Source organism: Asparagus officinalis, chromosome 5 (assembly GCF_001876935.1).
Source record: "Asparagus officinalis chromosome 5, Aspof.V1, whole genome shotgun sequence".
NCBI classification, from domain to species: Eukaryota; Viridiplantae; Streptophyta; class Magnoliopsida; order Asparagales; family Asparagaceae; genus Asparagus; species Asparagus officinalis.
This window is the reverse complement of record NC_033798.1, coordinates 56,069,566-56,086,466: the sequence shown is the minus strand read 5'-3', so window position 1 is coordinate 56,086,466 and position 16,901 is coordinate 56,069,566. Positions and strand designations below refer to the sequence as shown.

The following is a 16,901-nucleotide window of genomic DNA, read 5'->3' as shown; positions in this document are numbered from 1 at the left end:
CCAAGATCACATCTTCTTTCTCTTCAGTTTTGTAATACATTAGAAAGACAATAAAATCAATATTTTCTGCATTTAATTTCTAACGTCTATTGAATTTTTTGCTTTCTACTAATCAGGGGTTTCTTTTAGCAAGAGTAATTAACAGAAAGAGATACATTTCTGGAAGTATGCACCTCTTAAATTTTTTTACAAACAAAGTGATACTAATATCTAAGGAGTAAATATTTAGAGATTGCTCTACTCTTCTTGAGATTGGTGTTACGGCTTGGTCAAGAAGAGATTAGCATACTCAAATATTATTGCCTCTTTAATGGATACTAGCATCACTTTGAATTTTTTTACAAACTATACACCTCGGGCACTATGACGCTTAAATGGTAATAGTATCTGTACGTATGAACAGTAATAATATTTATGAATAGTGACAGTACTTATGAATAGTATCATATGTATGAATAGTAATAACATTTATGAATGGTGCCTATACGTATGCATAGTAACAATAATAATATTCGTACGTATGAATAATAACAATATTTATAAATAGTAATAGTACTTATGAATAGTACACATACATATGAATAGTAATGATAATAGTATTCGTATGTATGAATAGTAATAGTAATTTCGGCGGTGGACAGATATATATAGTTCTAGCTAGAAAGATCATGTCTTTAGGGGTTTGATCTAATATTTTATTCATTAATTTTTATCAATATCATGTCTTTTCTTTATTTTTGGGATTTGATCTAAAATTTCATTCATCAATTTTTTTATCAAGATCAAAACTAACTAGGGATGAGTATGGAAAGAGATGAATTTGTCTTTATTAATCACTAAAATTGGAATCTCTATCCGTTCCTGATCTTCAAAAACCAAAATCCTCTCCCTCTTTTCCTCTCTTTTCCTCCTCTCTATTTCCCTCCCCCCTCTCTCTCTCTCTCTCTCTCTCTCTCTCTCTCTATCTCTCTCTCTCCCCCCCTTCTCTTTCTTTCTCGCTGTGTGAGGAGAGTGAAGAGGAGGGTGATTTTATAGAGTGAGATGAGGAGGGTAGGTGGCACAGTATAGATGAGGTTAGGTGGGTTATAAAATAATATAAATAATATTTTATATTATTTAAAAATAGGATTTTAGACTCCGTTTTTAGAAAACAATGAAAATATGACAGACGCCAACAGACTCGCAATATCGTCTCAAAATAGTGTTTCAGTCGCCATCGTTAGAACACAATAAAACTTTAAACACAGCACAGTCTTGACATTCTAAGATAAATAGCTCAAATCTCATTCCCATCTAATCAATAGAAAATTACTAAAAATAAAAAAGTAACAGTTTTCAGTAGACTCACGATACCGGGACTGAGACTGCGAATCGATCTCAAATCGATTCCAAATTGATCCATTCATCTCAGAATGATCACCAATCACAACACTACAACAAATTATACTTTTCCCGACGCTTATTCCCAACGCATGGTTAAAAACGTCGCCAAAAATTATATTTTTCCCGATGCTTTTAGTTAGCGTCGGCAAAAAATATATATTTCCCGACGTTTATAATTAGCGTCGCTAAAAGTGTATATTTTTAGCGACGTTTTAACTTAGCGTCGGTAAAAGTTATGGATTTCCCGACGTTTTTTTATTTTCGTTGGTAAAAGTATAGCTTTTTAGCGACGTTTTAGGATTAGCGTCGCTAATAGTGTGCATTTATGGCGACGTATTAAACTAACGTCGCTAAAAGTGTTCTCTTCACAACGTTCCTCCTTGGCATCGCTAAAGGTTACATTTTTTACGACGCTTCTTCGTTTATCAGCGTCGCCAACCCTCCCCCCGAAATTTTCCCCACTCGTACAAAGGAGGGAAAATTCCCCCCATTTATTTTCACGAAGAGCTAAAAAACCCCACCCCCGTTCTCTCTCTCATCAGAAAATTCCCCCGTTCTCTCCCTCTTCCTCCTCTTATCCTCAGCCATTTGTTCTCTCTCTCATCAGAAAATTCCCCCGTTCTCTCCCTCTTCCTCCTCTCATCCTCAGCCATCTCTGCTCCCTCCTTCACCTCGTCATCAAGGGCGGAGGATATTCCTCTCTTTGGGCTGAGGAAGAAGCTAAAGAAGGTGGAGGAGGAGGCGGAGGCGATCGTGAAGGAGGGCGAGGAGGTTGTCGAGAAGGAGATTCAGGTGGCGGAGAAGGGGATCGAGGTGGTGGAGGAGAAGATCGCCACCGGTGAGCTAGGGTTTGGTGCTGGGGGGGTTGTGCAGGCCGGAGTGGTGGCAGGAGCGGAGGCGGTCGGGGTTTTGGTCGGAGTTTCGGTTGTTAATGGGATTCTTGGTCCTGAGGGAAAGAACCCCTGATTTTCCCTCTTTTGCGGTCATTTTTCCATCTCTTTTTAAAGTTTGATGTATTGAATGGAAGTTTAAATCTGTGGAATTAAGATTGTTTACTTATTTAATTGCTATGTTTTGCATTTGGTGCCTTTTATTCTTTGTAGTGAGAAAGCAATGCGATTTGCCCTTAAGATGATGAAATAGTTGCGAAGGAAAAGGAAAATGCTGGTTACATTATTTTCTTCTTCCTCTTCTGTGTTCTCATTCGTTCACTTACTTATGCTCTAGCCAGAGAACCCCTATTAAGAAACTGAAGTTGTGCATATTCTAAGGATGTTAGCATCTTGTGTTATTTCTAGTTCCTTCTGGGTACATGCAAATACAAATGCAATTGAAAAGGATACAATATATAAACCTTCGATATAATTCTCATTGTGAATTTTTGTGATCAAAGTACTTCATTGAAATGATAGGCTCCATAAACCATTGACATCCACATCATTTTTTGTCTCCTTGTAAAGGTTTCACAAACACAGTGAGAATTTGTAGGCATAAAAGTAGATATTTAAGATAATGAGAAATTTAAAGGACAAGGAAAACATTTTAGTTGATGACACTTTAGATTTAATAGGTTATCTATTAAGATTCTTGTTTAGAAATTAGTATTTTACTTTTAATTCCAGCTTTTGGAGGGATCGAATGTGCAAAGAGTTAGATCTCGAAAAATTTCAGACAACTTTGGGTTGTTATCGATGAATATGGACAAAGTATGGCCATTTCGACATGAAGTTGTGCAGCTCGGATACACGAAGCAGACTTGACACTTATAGCTATAGACATTCTTTCCTTGTACCTGTTTTGATATCTCAGTGTATCCTGTATGTATCAACATGCCTATGTTTGTGTCTGTGCTTTTTCGAATCCAACAGATATCTTTAGGAGTAATAAATAAGTCACCCAATTGAGCTGAATATAAAGAAGAGGTACATGAATGTATTACTAATGAGATGATTGCATTTTTTAACTTATAAATGTTGCATGTTTTTAGGCTGAAGAGGATGCACTTTTCTTTCAACAATACAGAGCAAGTGAAAATAGTGGGGAATTTGAACGGAGAGTGTGGCCTTATGTTAAGCAAGTATTCTTGGTAATTCTTTGACATTTACTGAAGTTTCTATATAATTATATGTTTCAATATCTAAATTGTTTAATTTTATGTTTTACTTTTGGTGTCATTTTTGAGGGGATGTAGTATGAGGACCCAGTTCGCCAGGAGGCTGCACGAAAGTCTGTTCCTGTTGATGAAGTTGAGGAGAAGGCACTGGTTTCTTTGGCCAAGGTGCACATTTTATGTTTTAGTTACCGAGTTGCAATTTGTTATATCCATTTTTAACTTAGTCCTAGCTAAAGAGTGTAAGACTATTAATGTGTGCACTAGTAAGACACTAGAAGTAACTTTATTTGAAGATAGATATGGATCCCAGGCTAAAGAAACATGGCTTGAGGCCATATGACGGTATATGGTAGCTGATAATTTAATTGAGAAGCTGGGCATTTATATAGCTCAATTGAGGAAGTATTTATGTTTCAAGCAAATCTCCTGATTCAGACTCTCTTTTCTACCATACTGGTCATATTTCTTTAATTAGGTACCTTATCGAGTTTGCTTTTGCATGGTAGACAACTTAATATAAAACTGTGTTAGTTTGCACCGTGCTCTTATATTATCTTTGACTTAATCTCTTGTGAGATTGGCTCATCTGTTTCAACAGGAGGGAAAGTTCAAACCTTCAAAAGAAGAGAAAGATCATGCCTTCTTGCTGCATTTGATTTCCTGGTTCAAGCAATCATTTAGGTGATCTAAATCATTTTACTTCATCAAGAACGTAGAACCTTAAAAAGTTCTAACTTTTTTGTTTTGTGTATTATGTGATTTTGACTTTTAATTTTTGCCTTTAAAATTTCTGTCTAGTATCTGCATGACCGAGTTCTTGTTTACAGTATTATATTTCTTTGCTTTTTTCACCTTCACACTGAATTACAACTCTCACTTAGACCCAAACAACCGTCTGCTCCAAATATGCAACATTGGTCATTGAGTGAATAATGATTGCCTTGTGCTGTTGTATTTTTTCTCTCAAACCCACTTCTTATTCCAGATCAAATTGGAAGAAGCGCCTTTAGCTAGACAAATTCGTAGTTCCGTAATTCATTGCAGAATATCACAAGTTTTCAAGAGCTAGGAGAACTAAACTCTAAAGATATCATCTTTTTAGAGGAAATTAGACTTTTAAGGTCTAATATGTTGATCCTTCTTCCTTAATTAAATTATTAAACCACACTAACCATTGATTCTAATTTCAACTTTTTAAAATCTTAAACTGGTTGTTATTACAGGTGGGTAAATTTACCTCCTTGCTCTTAGCTAAAGCTTTCATGAATTTCAATTAAAAGTGGTTGTTATTACGAAGTATTTGAAAACAATTAAAAGTGATGAAATGCAGGCTAAAGCTTTCTTCATATGTGCAATTCCCCACATTAGCTTCATGTCCGGACAAAGTTGGTAACTTCACAATTCTTAGAATCAAGGATACATGAAATTCATGAATTTCATTTCATTATGTGAAGAACATCAGAACTGAGATAGTGATTGCATCATTTGTTGCATTCCCCACATTAGCTTCATTTCATTTCATTTCATTATGTGAAATTCATAAATTATTCTTGATGGCTTCCTTTTGCCGCCATCTGGGGTTTCGAGCTCGGCCTCGCACGCCATCTCAAGTACCCTTCTCTCTCTCATTTGGTAATTTGCAGCAATTATTTTAAATTTTTTGTGATGATTTCGATTGATTTACTTCTCTCAGCTTCTATTACAGCTTGATCTTGTTATATTTGTTTTGAATTCGTAATTGTGATCAATTTTAAGGAATCTGTTACCCTTATAAAGAGGAAATATGTGATACTGAATTCTCAAGATCATTTAGGATAATTTCGATCTAGAACTTTTAGCAAATAATATCAGATTTCAGTATGATATTTCGACAATTTACTGGTAGTTCGAAGTCTTGGATCGTGGGAGGAACGGGGAAAAAAATTGAAGTAATTAAGAATTATTCTAATCGTTTGTATTGATTGTAGAATACCCTCTTCTTGCTTTACATTTGTGATTTTGTGTGTCTATGGTTAGAAGTATCTTATACCTATATGCTACTGTTATGGACATCTTTGGGTAAATTTTTTGTCACATTGAATACAGGTGAACACTAAGCCATGCAAATGACAATGAGTTGATTATTATGCCACAATATAGAGTACCTTGGCTTGAGTGGGATAGGCGATATCTATCTGTTCTTGCTGAGGGAAGTAACGAATTATTTGAGTTTAAGAATTAGGATGCAAGTATGTGGAAGTGTTTTCTTAGAGGAGGAAGAGGAACTGAGACAAGTTATGAATAGGCATAGTCATGACAAATATAAAAGCTTCTTTGCGTCGGCAAAAATACACTTTTAGCGACGCGGAATGGAGCGTCGCTAAAAAGCTAATCTTTGGCGACGCGTGATTTACGTCGGCAAAAGTGTAGCTTTTAGCGACGCAGAATAGAGCGTCGCTAAAAGCTACACTTTTGCCGACGTAAATCATGTGTCGCCAAAGATAAGCTTTTTAGCGACACTCCTTTCCGTGTCGCTAAAAGTATACTTTTGCCGACGCATTGCCCTTTGCCGACGTTAAGTACGTCGCCAAAAGTGCAAGATTTCCCGACGCCATTACGCATATGGAAAAATTCAGCATGCTTTTGCCGACGCAAAATAATATGCGTCGCTAAAAGATGTACTTTTCCCGACGCATGTCGCATCGCCAAAAGTGTACTTTTGGCGACACAGTGTATTTGCGTCGCTAAATACATTCATTGACACACTTTTGGCGACGCGTTAGCGACGCTGTATTTTACGTCGGGAAATATTTTTCCCGACGTTTTTTAAACATTTGCCGACGTTTTTGTTTCGTCGGCAATGTTGTATTTTGTTGTAGTGCAATAAAACTCATTTAAAATCATTTTCCAAATTTTTAGGGCTTTACATTCACCCCTCCTTAAAGAGACTTTTATCCCCAAAATTCCGTATTCGTATCTTAGAGATTAATAATACTAGAAAAGCATGTTTAGGGGATAATCCAGAAAAGGAAACCTTCACATATACATCTCGTACCATTAATCTATAGATATTAAACATAAGTGATATTTACATTTAACAATCTAGAATGTAAATACTCTCACTTAACCCCTAACTAAACGGAACTAGTACGTCGGGCGAAAAATCTAAACAAGGAACCCCCCATATATATACCATGTGTTCCAATTAATTAGGAGATAAGTGTTTATACCCCCATTCCAGCATTTATACCCCCATTCCAGCGTTAAATATAAATACGACTATACAGATAATCATAAACACAAGCAATTTAATACTAACAATTTACCTACTCAAACAGGTGCGGGTAGTCACGACGTATATCCTTTTCGCGTTCCCAAGAAGCCTCCTCAGCTCCTTTCCGATTCCATTGAACTTTTACTAAGAAAATCAACTTATTTCTAAGTCTCTTGTCCTCTCTTGCAAGAATACGAACTAGAATCTCAATAGTGATCAAATCATCATAAAACTCAATCTTTGGTGCATCCAACATTCTCTGCTGCTCCTAGCCGTGTAAATGCTTCTTGAGCATCGAAATATGGAAAACCTCGTGTATGTTCGACATCGATGCTAGAAGATTTAGCCAATACGAAAGGGCACCAACATGTTCCACAATCTAGAACGAACCAATATATCTTGGGGCAAGCTTTTCCTGTCTGCCAAATCGCTGAACTCCCTTCATTCGCAATACTTTCAACAAAATATAGTTCCCAACCTGGAACTCTAATGGTCATCGCCTCTGGTCCGTGTAGCTCTTCTGTCGACTCTGCGCTGCAAGAATATGCTCCCTAATTATTACTACCTTCTCTGTAGTCTGTCTCACAAGCTCCTGTCCGAGTAACAAACTGTCCTCCGGCTCTACCTAACAAATAGGGGATCTACAAGGCCTCCCATATAATACCTCATACAGTGACATACATATCATCACTTGATAACTGTTGTTATAAACAAACTCAATCAATGGGATGTGATTCTCACAGCTACCCTGGAAATCAATAGTACATGCCTGCAACATGTCTTCCAACACTTGGTTAACTCTGTCTGCCCATCTGTTTGTGGGTGGAACACAATAGAATATGATAATTAGCTGTCAAACGAGTTCTGGAAGCTCCTCCAGAAATATAAAGTGAAAACCGAGCCTTGATCTGATACAATAGTCTCTGAAACTCCATGTAGTCTCATGATCTCCTGGATGAATATCCTCACATAAGTCTTCGCTGTATATGTCGTCTTCACTGGTATGAAATGTGCTGACTTTGTCAACCGATCAACTATCACCTAAATAGAATCTTTCCCCTTCTTTGACCTCAATGGTTCTATAATAAAATCCATAAAAATATCTGCCCACTTTTACTCCGGAATGGGTAAAGGCTGTAGGGTTCTTGCGGGTCTTTGATGTTCTGCCTTCACTTGCTGGCATGTAAAACACTTAGCCACATACTCCACAATGTCCTACACATGACGCTCTACCAAAAACATCTCTTCATGTCCTCATACATTTTGGTTGTGCCTAGATGCATAGTATACCTAGTACGATGCGTCCCATCAAATAGATCCTTCTTCAACTATGGATTATCGGGCACTACTAACCAGCCTTCCAGTCGAAGACCTCCATCCGATCCGATGGTCCAATCGGCCTTGGACTTCTTTAAAAATTCCATCCATTTGGGTTTGAATCCAGGAGTTTTCTAATTAAGCATTAATCACTCTATCCATCCATGACGGCTATATGGCTAATGCTCCCAAAAATGCGTTTTTAGAATTAACAAGCATGACCTATAAATTTAATTAAGGAAAGCATAGATTATGAAGATAGATTCTAAAAAATAAAAATAAAATTTATGCATAGCCAATCAATTAAAAATAGCAATCCTAGAATACTAATAAGCATAGATTATCAATCCATTTAAGAAAAATATAATATACCAAATTAGTATATTCTATCAAAAATAATTTTAATTGATTAATCTATACATAAATAATTAAGGCATAAAAGAGGGCAAATCTAATTCTAATAAATAAGTTATACTAATTTCCTCTCACCTTAATTATCCTAAGAAATTTAGCCACACATTTTATTCAATCCTAAATTATGAGCAAATGAAGAAATCATGAATAAAAAGACAAGTAATGATACTAATTAAAAAATAGCAAGAAAATTAACTAATTATCCAAACATGAAATTAGATGTACACCTAAATTAAACAATAAAACTAACCATGAAAATTAAACAAGCAAAGCAAAACATGAATAAAAGATATTAATCCAACCTATTTGCTAAACATGCAATTCTTGTGAGGGCTTTTGTCACCCTAACTCTTATCTTAGACACCAACTAAATTAAATAAAGGTCAAATCGGTTTACCTCCCTCAGAATCTTTGTTTCTGTAGGTATCAAAAATTACCTATAGGTCCCCGAATACAGATCGAGACAAAGAGAAGGCGATGAATGTCATTATCCAAATGGAAGAGAATTATCTGACGCAGATAAGCGCATGAAGCGAATCGGTAAATGGTTGATGACACGACAACGAACCACCACAACAACAAGCGCCAAGTGGCCCGCGTGCACGTCAGTCAACACGCACACGATGATCAACTCGCACGTGTTAATCAACTCAAAGCATCCAAACGTGTCCAATAGTCAGCTCGCACGCGTTAATCAGTTCACATGTGTTGGTCAATACGCGCGCGTCAATAATCTCGTGCGCGTTGGTCAACATGAGCACGTCACTCAGCTCGTGTACGTCAATCAGCTCAGGCACATCGGTCAACATGCGCATGTCAGTCAACCGATCCGCGTGAGGAAGCGTATAAGTTAACGAAACGACGAAATACGCACAAACAACGTGTGCATGTCAACAAGACGACCAAATACACAAAACGGTGGAGAATACAAGTCTCGAAAAACCAAAAAACACCAAAGAACTCAGCAAAACGTCAAACCCCCGCATCCACATAGGTCGGCTATGTCCGACCCGTGCCCGCGTGGGTCGGACCGAGCCGACCTGCGCCCCCCGCGAGTCAGCGGGGTGTTTCTGCCAGGTTTGATCCGAAAACGCATTTTTGGCAGTTTCGACGGGTTTTCACGAGATCTTTTCAGTTCCAGAGGTTCCTAACTGCCTAAATCCTATCTCTAAACATGGTTAATCAGTTATTAAGTGAAGATAAGGAGGAATCCACCATTCTTATCCTATAACCCCTCCAACCGAAGCCTATAAATACAGGCCTAGGCATTCATTTCACAGGGGGGACATCAAGAGGGCAAAACGCTGCCGGATTGGAGAGTAGAGCTACGAATTTACAGTAAGGGTTAGCAGATATTAGCGAGTTCCTATGCATAAAAAGTGGAGTTCGAGAGATCCGAGACCCGTCCCCTATTCCTCCGGATTTAAGCTTAGTCTTAATCTCGAGAAGAGCCGTAATCTCGCTTGGTCGAGATTATCGCTGCAGCGAATACTTCCTTCGTGAAGTAGGAGCTTTAATTATCAATCTGTCAACTGGATCTGATCCGTAGAGGTCCACGGATATTAACATCCCCGGCACAGGCAAAGATCCCGTACAAGCAAAAGACCGATAAACGATCTCTCTGTGTTTGTTTGATAAAGTTGTAAACTTTTTTATTTTTATTGTGTAAGGAGATCTTATAAAAAGATCAACTTTTTATTTTATTCGAGTTTATTATGACGACCAAAGTTGTAATAGATTCGATAGCAATGAAAACAACAACTTTTAACAAAAACAAACTAGCCACCACTGTGGGAGCCAACAGCTTCGTTGCCGAAGCTGTCGTGTCGCAACCTCGGATCTGCATCCCGGTTGAAGAAGTGGTCGAATATGAGTTCGACCAACTGAAGTTCGAGGAGTATTTGTCGTCCCCCTCCTCTAGATCCTCCGCCCCTCATAAGCGCAGGATGGTCAACGCCCTGTCTCCGCAACGACTGCACTTCGCAACACCCCTCCGGCCTCCAATGAAATCGGAGTTACAGATCTAAACTCCTCCTCAATCAAGGAGTTGAATACTGAAGGTGCGGCTACTTTATCAAAAAGAGCTCGCCAAAGGCAGTGCCAACGCCTCGTGCGCCAATTCGCTAAGGCTTTGGAGCCCATAGACGGGATCCATTACGAAGCGGATCTAAAATTCAAGGAGCATCGAGCACCCCAACAGTGAGCAAATGTTCTCTCCTCCAAACCAGTAGCAAGTGAATGGATCCAAGTCAAAAGGATCCATTCAACACTTGAGGAGAGAATTCAGAAGCGCCGCACGCTGCTTGCCCACGCATGAATTCTTTTGCAAAAGGCACAAATAATGCAGAAGAAGGATATAGCCAAGAAACAATCAAGGCTGCATCAAACTTGGAGGCCAAAGTCCAAAACAGCGACCGAAAAGAGCGGAAAATGCGGGTCACCCAGATCCGACCGTCCTGCTCCCCAGATCCGACCCTCCAAGCCGTGGGTCACCCAGATCCGACCCTCCAAGCCGTGGGTCACCCAGATCCGACCCTCCAAGCCGTGGGTCACCCAGATCCGACCCTCCAAGCCGTGGGTCACCCAGATCCGACCCTCCAAGCCGTGGGTCACCCAGATCCGACCCTCCAAGCCGTGGGTCACCCAGATCCGACCCTCCAGCTCACGGGTTACCCAGATCCGACCCTCCTGCTCGCGGGTCACCCGGATCCGACCCTCTAACCCGCGGATCACTCAAATCTGACCCGCGCTAGGGTCAAAACAAAAGATGTTCTGCACCTGTTTCGTCGATCCCTTCGAGTTCCGCACCTCCGGTGGAGCATCGCGATAGCGTAGATTTGTCCCAATTTAAGATGAAGATCACAAATCGGCTTAGTCCTTCACACACGGGTCAAGGCAAAGCCCCGGTCAAAGAACGCTTGGGTCGGGAGACTGAATCCCGAGCAATTACTCTAGTTGGGGGTCACACACGGAAAACTCCTATAATTGACCACCTCGGACGGTGAATTAAAGTCCGAGAGCCTGTCAAGAGTTCATGCTTACAAGAGCGTAGATCTAAACGTGACTCTTGAACACACTGACAGAGTATTACATCCCCAGAAAGAAACGTATTCGTCTGACGACAATGTTACACCTAGGGATTCATGCCAACACACGATGGGTTGCTCTGGTCATCAGACTGACAAGTTGTACTATCGAGCTGGGGGTACGAACAAGTCTCGAAAAAGAAGTACCCAGGAGATGGATTGTCACTGTCCGTGTATCAAACTAGTCAGGGCAGTATTATCAACGTGTAGCTACCCCAAGACCACTCCGAAAAGGGTCTCGATATTTGAGAGGATCTCTAACGGAGCGACTAAGTCCAAGCCAAAACATTTCCGTAAGAAACAATCGGCCGTTTAAGGTGACGAACTTCTAGAAGTCATAATAAATATGGCTGATAGGGAAAAGTCGATTCGATCTTCTAGCTCTGACCCGCTTATATTGCATCGTCTAACTCGGTTATGATCAGGAACCATTAGACAAAGAGACTACCAGAGAATGCAAAGACGGTTATCCTCGGATGATGAAGCATCAGATGTCAACTCTGTAGTCGCTTCTGACAAAACAGTGTCCAGCCTAGGATAATCTCGCGAAGTGTTTATGATTAACACCGAGGAAGTAGCCAAAATGGTTGAGGATGCCTTGGCCAAGCAAAAAGAGAACTTTAAGTTCAAAATGGAAATGGCTATGTGGCGGATGAGGGAAGAACATGACCAACAAATCCGAGCTTTGTCAAATTAACTTGGTGAATCCAGTCGTCGCAACGTTGCTAACCAAGGAAATAGCGATTCAGATGTGGATGAATGCCTCAATGCTGATAACCCTCCCATTGACCAAAACACTAGGGATGGCCCCACTAAAGATAACAACGCTGGGGGTGATTCCACCAAAGATGATAATACCGGGCCTTTCAAATCGTCCAAGGCCCGATACGAGCGATGATGAGAAAATAAAAGATCTCGAGAGCAAAATCAACGCTCTAATGTCTGCTCAAGAGGTGAAAAGGACCGACATTCCATGTTCCTATCCAAGAGAGTGAGATTCAATAGCATACCCGATGAAGTTCAACTTGATTAACTTCACGTCGTTTGATGGGAAGGGTTCGCCTATGCAACATCTAATCTATTTCAAATCCCACTTGGGTATGATCTTCGGCAATAAAACCTTGATGGTTCGATCATTTGTTAGCACCCTTCACGGGCCCACCTTCGATTGGTACAACCATCTTAAGTTTGAAAGCATCAACAGCTGGGATGACCTGGAGAACCTGTTCCTCGCTCACTTCTTTGATGATGATCTCGAGGTGTCAATCAGGACACTCTTCGATGAGAAGCAAAAAGATGATGAGACGGTCGACGAATTCATTAAGCGCTTCCGGAATAAGGTGATGAACTACCGAGATACGATCACAGAGGACTTCATCCTCCAAACCTGTCACAATAATCTCTCTTTGGATGTGTTGGAAGTCATGGCAATAGCACCCTCCAATACCTGGAAAGAGCTGAAGATGCACGGAGAGCTGGCCGAATGCTTCCTCGGAAGAAAACAGGCCGAGAGAAGCTAACCGATGGCTAATCCTCTGAACTCAAGCTTCGTATCCCGTTGGCAAGGGGAAGGCACCCGCAGCAGCTGTTGATGCTAATCAAACATCACAACAACAATCCCGGAGACAGCAAAAGACTTCGGATTCGAGACTCCAAAAAGAGTACTCTTTCAAGGACGAAGACATTCTAGCCATTTTTAAATCTCTCCTTGAAAACAATAAGATCAACCTTTCACCTATCGCAAATCAGGAGGAAGCTGATAATATTTCGGATCCAAAGTATTATGCATACCACAGGAGGATCCTTCATCCCACCAAGGCTTGCTTCGCTCTTAAAAATAGTATCTAAACCTTGGTTGAAGTCGGCGTCATAACACTAAACTAAGCCCAATGAGAGCGGCGATACTCCGACAAGTATAAGAGTATAAACTGCTCCTTCCGACACTCCGAAAAGTATACGAGTATAAACTGCTTCTCAATACTCCAACATGTATATGGGTATATGAGTCTAAACTGTTTCCTTTCTTTCACGGGAAGTTCCTAGAGAATCTTATATTCTTAGGGATAACCCGAACATGCGACTGAGGACAACATACTCCTCATTAGACCCAGTTTTACAAAGAAAGCTGGGGATGGATAATTCATGTAACAGGAAGTTCTCAGAAGAATGTTAAATATAATATTCTTAGGGATAACCCGATTATTACGAATAAAGTGATAAATACTAAACTCCCACTGTGATTTCCGAACACCCTTTTGTTGACGACTCACAGCCTCGCACCACAAAATCCCCCACCGATCAGACTAATTGATGGTGGGATTACCAAAATTCCTTTCAGTTAAATCCACTCAAACTTTCGATGTATCTGTGCACTCAACATCCTTATTGTTAGAGTCCAGACATGGTACTCAGAATTTTAATGTCCTAATCCTGGACGAATTGTCAAACCCCTTCGTGTTAAGTTCTTATCACTTGACACCAAGAACCCCCATTGAGTAATTGGTACAAGTCAATACTCCCACTGTGATTTGTACTCCTACTCCTACCTGGTCAAACCTTCCTATAGTTAGGACCATAATCAAAATACCCTCTCGATTCCTCAAATAAATGAGAGGTCCACAAATTGAGCGATCAAACCTTCCTACAGTTAGGATCGTCTCAAAACTCCCACTCAATCAAACCTATAAAAGTTAGGGTCACCTCAAACTCCCGCTTGGTCAAACCTTCCTACAGTTAGGACCAAAATCATAATTCACTCTCGATAAAAGAGAAATTCATCTTTAGTTCAGTAATCAAACCTTCCGACAGTTAGGATTATCCGAATCCATTCGATTCTCGGAGTGGAGATCCCACCCTTAGTTTCACCTTGTCCTGATTCTTGAAGTGGAGATCTTAATTGGAGTTTTCTTTGCAACTGGAAATATAATATAAAATTCTTCCTTTCCAGTATCAGGTTCATCTTTGCCCCAAGAGAAGACACCACCTTTTCAACCCTCATAATCCGTGCTTCACACGCACGGGGAATTTTATCCCGAAGCCTAAGTAGGGATAAATCAGCGTCTAACACGCGTTGCCGGTTTAGTTCTTAACCGTAAAAAATAAAAGCCCACATATTCAATATTATGACAGGTTGTTATTAATAACGCCAAAATCCGTGCCTCACACGCGCGGGGAATTTTATCCAAAATCCTAAGTAGGGATAAGTCAGCGCCTAACACGCGTTGCGGGTTAGTTCTTAACCGTAAAAAAAATAAAAGCCCACATATTCGATATTATGGTAGGTTGTTATTCATACCGCAAAAATCCATGCTTCACACGCACGGGGAATTTTATCCCGAAGCCTAAGTAGGGATAAGTCAACACCTAACACGTGTTGTCGATTTAGTCTTTCACCGATTGAAAAAGACACCATAATCAAGTTTGGGGTATTTTATCCCGAAGCCTAAGTAGGGATGAGTCAGTGCTTAACCCGTATTGCTGGGTGGTTCGTTCTTGTGAAAACGACCGAGTCTACGTATTCAGCATCGTAGCAATAAAAATCTATTTCTTTTATGCATGGGGAATTTTATCCTGAATCCTAAGTGGGGATAAGTCAACGCCTAATACGTGTTGCCGGTTTAGTCTTTCACCGATTGAAGAAGACACCAGAATCCGAGTCTGGGGACTTTTATCATGAATCCTAAGTAAAGATGAGTCAACGCCTAACACACGTTGCCGGGTAGTCTATTCCCGCAAGAAATACGAAGTCTACGTATTCGATATCGTAGCACTAAGAGAGTTGACTCTCTTAGCACAACATTACATGTGGAACAGACTTAAACAATCCGCATGCAAGCCCGATTCAAACGGTAATCGGGAAAGGCACGTTAAATCCATTGATGGCTAAGGATTTGCCAAAAATCCTAAGTCTACGCCTAACACACGTCGCCGAGTAGTCTATTCCCATGAGAAAGACAAAGTCTACATATTCAATATCGTAGCACTAAAAGAGTTAACTCTTTTAACACAATGTTATGTGCAGAACGGATTTAAACAATCTGCATGCTAGCCCGACTCAAACGGTAGTCAGTAAAGGCTAATCAAACACATTGATGGCTGAAAATTTGCCAAAAATTCTATAAATGTGAGTCATTGACGCATCAGCTTCATTAGTAGGTCTCATGACTTGAGCATCCAATGACTTTAAGATAAGATCCATATCTACAGACGAATCAGCTTTAACAGTTGGTCCTACAACCCTGACTGTTAGGACCGCCATACTCTAATACCTTAAGAGCTTAAATTGTGTATATTCCAACAAATGTATGAGTATAAACTGTATCAACACCGGGCGATCCGAAACCCTAGGTCAACGCTGGTCAATACGTAACCCTAGGTCAACGCAAGTCAACGCATTGTGATGAAAAAGTCAACATCAAGTGATCTGAAACCCTAGGTCAATGCTGATCAACGCGTAACCCTAAGTCAACGCCAGTCAACGCGTTGTGATGAAAGTCAACGCAAGTCAATATATTGTGATGAAGATGGCCAGTTCAAAGTTAACTTGACGATACGAGCCAAAATCAACTCATCAACTTTAATCCAAGATTTCAACAATGGTCATATGATAAACGCAGCACCGGAAGAACTTCATCTATTCGACAAAATACTGAATAGACTGAAGGCTGAAGGAGTCAAGGATTGAAGCAGTTCACAGGTACCTCTACGAGATTGAGGAAAGGGCCTATCTTATCCAAACCATTCCAGACTCCCTTATAAAAGGAGTCTAAAATTCTTTGGAGGGGGTATCTGTAGGTGTCAAAAATTACCTACAGGTCCCCGAATACAGCTCGAGACAAAGAGGAGGTGATGAAACATCATTATCCAAGTCAAAGAGGATTATCCGACGCAGATAAGCGTATGAAGCGAATCAAAAAACCGTTGATGACACGACAATGAACCACCATAATAGCAAACGCCAAGTGGCCCATGCGCACGTCAGTCAACACGCACACAATGATCAACTCACATGTGTCAATCAACTCAAAGCATCCAAATGCATCCAATAGTCAGCTCGCACGAGTTAATCAATTCGCGCGTGTCGGTCAACACGTGCGCGTCAATAATCTCATGCGTGCGCACGTCACTCAGCTCGTGCACTTCAATCAGCTCACGCACGTCGGTCAACACGCGCTCGTCAGTCAAGCGATCCGCGTGAACAAACGATGCATGCAAGTCAACAAGACGACCAAATACGCAAAACAGTGAATAATACAAGTCCCGAAAAACCAGGAAACACCAAAGAACTCAGCAAAATGCCAAACCTCCGCGCCCACACGGGTCGACCGCGCCGACT

The 16,901-nt window shown here is 40.4% G+C and overlaps 1 protein-coding gene and 1 long non-coding RNA gene across 2 annotated transcripts; both read left to right on the top strand.

Annotated features, from left to right (window-relative positions):
- On the top strand, nt 364–2,349 carry LOC109841848. The gene is made up of 2 exons (XM_020410782.1): nt 364–377; nt 1,968–2,349. Exons 1-2 carry the CDS (start codon nt 364–366, stop codon nt 2,347–2,349), a joined length of 396 nt encoding a protein of 131 aa, XP_020266371.1.
- On the top strand, nt 3,364–4,157 carry LOC109843837. The gene is made up of 3 exons (XR_002247808.1): nt 3,364–3,469; nt 3,575–3,661; nt 4,095–4,157. It is a non-coding gene; the product is annotated as an uncharacterized LOC109843837 (long non-coding RNA).